Source organism: Empidonax traillii, unplaced genomic scaffold, assembly GCF_003031625.1.
Source record: "Empidonax traillii isolate 1590-97213 ecotype Southwest subspecies unplaced genomic scaffold, ASM303162v1 scaffold1730:size102414, whole genome shotgun sequence".
NCBI classification, from domain to species: domain Eukaryota; kingdom Metazoa; phylum Chordata; class Aves; order Passeriformes; family Tyrannidae; genus Empidonax; species Empidonax traillii.
In genome coordinates, this window is record NW_020956923.1 from 59,738 (window position 1) to 63,182 (window position 3,445).

At 49.8% G+C, this 3,445-nt stretch overlaps 1 protein-coding gene across 1 annotated transcript in view; it reads left to right on the forward strand.

Moving 5' to 3' along the window:
* Positions 1 to 266: 266 nt before the first annotated feature.
* Positions 267 to 3,445, forward strand: part of LOC114070887 (succinate dehydrogenase [ubiquinone] iron-sulfur subunit, mitochondrial-like) — a 5,690-nt gene continuing 2,511 nt past the window's right edge. Inside the window, exons 1-3 of the mRNA XM_027908503.1 lie at positions 267 to 296; positions 606 to 733; positions 2,129 to 2,214. Coding sequence (XP_027764304.1) covers positions 282 to 296; positions 606 to 733; positions 2,129 to 2,214 — 229 coding nt within the window. The 5' untranslated portion in view covers positions 267 to 281. The remainder of the gene's footprint in view (positions 297 to 605; positions 734 to 2,128; positions 2,215 to 3,445) is intronic.

The window sequence follows — 3,445 nt, forward strand, 5'->3', positions numbered from 1 at the left end:
GGGAAAAGGGGGCTGAGCCGAGGGGAAAGAGGATCAGTGAGGGGGATGCTGAGGAGGGTCCAGGGGCAAAGAGAAGCAGGAAGGGGTCTGGGAATGGTTTAGGGAGAGATAAAGGTTGATAGGAAATTGGGAGGGGGGGGGAAATGCACCAGAAGGGAGTTGGGAAAAGGCGTGGGAACAGGAGGAATAGGGATGTGGGGTGATTTAGGGAGAGGTGAGATGGGAAGGTGGCCTGGAGGAGGAAGAAGCTGCCTGGGGGAGTAGCGGGAGGAGGTGGTTCGATGGCCTGGAGCTGCGTGGGGAGTATTTAGGAACTGCTGGAGGTAATGATGTGGGGGCAGGGAGAGCCTCCAGGGCTTGAAGGCCACGGTGCCTGCAGGAACACCTGTGGGAGCCGCCTAATTCCAGGATTATTTCAGTGCCGCGTGCAGGAGGGAGCCCCGGGGCAGAATGGGGGGGGTTGCATCACCAGGTTACACCACTCCCCCAAATCCCTGTCAGGATGTTCCCAACCCTTTCCAAACCCCCAAACACAAAGCAGTGCTGCCTGCTGTCCCCCTGCTCCCCGTGCAGGGAGCTGAGGGCAGTTTTCCCCGTGGATCCAGGAGTGCCGGGGGGCCCAGACGGCGGCGGCGGCCGCGCCGCGGCTCAAGAAATTCGCCATCTACAGATGGGACCCCGACAAGGCCGGGGACAAACCCCGCATGCAGACCTACGAGGTGGACCTCAACAAGTGAGTATTCCCTGCGGGAAGAGCTTTTCCCAGGTGCTAAAGGTGTCAGTAGCTCGCTGAGCTCCAGGGAATGGTAGAAGCTTGGAAAGTGCTGCTCCGTTATTCCAGAGCGCCTTGTCTTCAGCACGGGGGACACTGATGGTATTTCCTGATAAGAGAATAAATTTCGGTGATTAAGGGACAATAATTTTGTTATTGCAAAGAATTTATTGGTAATATATAATTAATGTGTTTGCGTTTCTATGTATTTTAATGTATGAAGATATATTTCTATAAAATTTTATAATATAGAATAGATTTCTCTAAAATTATATGTGTTTTATATTTCTATAAAATTATAGAACATATTATGTATTTATGTATAATTATATATTTCTATATAATTATATAATATAACTTTTTAAAAAAACATATTTTTAATATAATTAATAAAAATTCCCTGATACTATAATCAGTTATATAACAGATTTTACTGTGGTTTTGTGGGGTTGTTTGTCACTCCCTCTCCTGTCTGTGACAAATAAACTGTGCCCTGAGTGCCACTGTCCCAGCAGGGAATGGTCACTTTGTTCTGGGACTTTTGTGAGGTTCTATCTGTGTCCCTCAGTTATGTTGAAGACTTCAATAAACTTCATTTATGTGGAAAGTTTGGGGGCTTCTAAAAAAGAGGGAGAGCAATTTTTTTACATGGGCAGGTGGTCCCATGAGGGAATGTGGCTTTGAACTAAAGGGGAGAGATTTAGGTGGGATATTGGGAAGGAGTTCCTGGCTGAGAGGGTGGGGAGGCCCTGGCATAGGAAGGAACCACCTGCACACTTTGGTGGGGTATCCCCAAGACAGCTCCTGCTTTTCTGGGATTCTGGGAAGGGGTTCAGATTCCCTGTGGTGCAGAAACCTTCTCATGGACACGTCCTGCATTTCCCTGAGCTCCAGCTGGTGCTCTGCTCCTGCCCCAGGAATTCACCCCGAGCCCTTTCCAGGAGTTCCACACACAACTTCCCCAGCCCCTCCTTAAAAACCCCGTGACAGAGGACTCGGATTTTTGTGGATAATTTCTGGGTGTTGCCCTGTCTGCTGTAGAGAAAATTACATAAGTTATCCACGACTGTTTGGTGTTGTGTGTCTCCTGTGACTAATGGGGACAGACTGACTTGTTAAAGCCTGACCCAAAAGCAGAGAGAACCAGTACAAAGCACTCACCCCTACAAGGGATTGAGTTGTGCTGTCTGAGCCTTCAGGGCATCGGCAGAAGGAAGGGTTTGACTCCCACCCTCATCAAGAAATCTCTGTTGTATTGCCTGTGATTGCAAAAAAAAACGTGCATTAATTGTAGTTCCTCCAAATCCTGAGTTTGGGGGGATTATCCAGGTGAACTGATCCTGTTTTCTGGTTTAGGTGTGGGCCCATGGTGCTTGATGCTCTGATCAAGATTAAAAACGAGATGGACTCCACCCTGACCTTCCGCAGGTCCTGCAGGGAAGGTAAGAAGGACCTTCCAGCCTGGAACACTGTTTGGTGCTGACAGTGGATGTGTAACCCCTGGAAAACTCTGCTCTCCCACCTGTGTGTAGGACAGAGCTCAGTGAATGGAGCAGTGAAGTCAGAGCTCGTGCTCAGAGGGTGTAATCACCCAGCTCAGCCAGGACTGCCTCCCAGCAGCCCCAGTTGTTCCAGTTTCTCTCCTATCCCTCATCTTGCTGCCCTCCAGTGCTGGGCTGTGTGGGCAAATCCAGGGAGAGATTGCAGCAGCCAGACTGAGGGGGCAGAGGCGGGATGGGAAGGAGTTGTAGGGGCTGTTTGGGTGCTGCTGTGGAAATAAGACAGGCTGTAACTGGAAGAGTACTTAGGACTTCTAGGAATAGCTTCAGGAATCTTTTTTTTGGCCCTTTGACTAAGCCCAGGGATTGATTGAGGAAAAGGGCAGCCAGTGGTTTTATGTGGTGGCTGCTTCTCCTACAGGTACAAATCAGCATTAGAACTTCCCTGTCGGGGTGACTTTCCTTGTAAAAAACCTCCTGGTTCCTGGGTCACACTGGGATGCTGAGCTGTGGGAAAGCAGGAAGGGAGGCTGGTTGTGAAATGCATTCCTTTGTGGAACGGCTTTGGATTTAATGAGGTGGGTTTGCAAAGAGGAGAAGTTTAAGGCCAGTTGCTGCCTGAAGATGTTTTGACTTGGGTGGAAATGAAAAGCTCCAGCGCAGCCCTTTCCTCTGGAATCTGCATAGCAGGTGGAAGAATTCCACAGGGAATGCTTGCTCTTACTGTCTGATATTTAGATAGCCAAAAGATTCCCGAGCTGGAATTCATTGCCCTGAATACTTTGCTTGGAGAAGACAGATTTTCAAGCTGGGCTGGTTCGATCTTGCCCCTTTCCTGCCATGCAGGGCAAAAAACAGCCCTGCTCCCACATTCCTGCTGGGAGCACGTGGTCCTGAGTCTGCAGCCCTGGCTGGAAAATACTTGTCACCGTTTCTGCAGTGGGAGGCAGAGCCTTGGTGCAGTGCCAGGGGAACCTGGCAGCAAGGCTGGCTGTCAGTGCCATCCCTGGGTTCACATCAGCTGGAATGGGTCAGATCCTCTGGAATTTTGCCCTTCAAGTGTTTGGCTCCTTCTCACATGAGCAGTATCTGGGACACTTCTGCCCTGGTTTTCCTGTAAATCTTGGCTTTCCCGGGCTTCATCTGATCCTGTTGTTGCTGGAGGTCGTTAGGG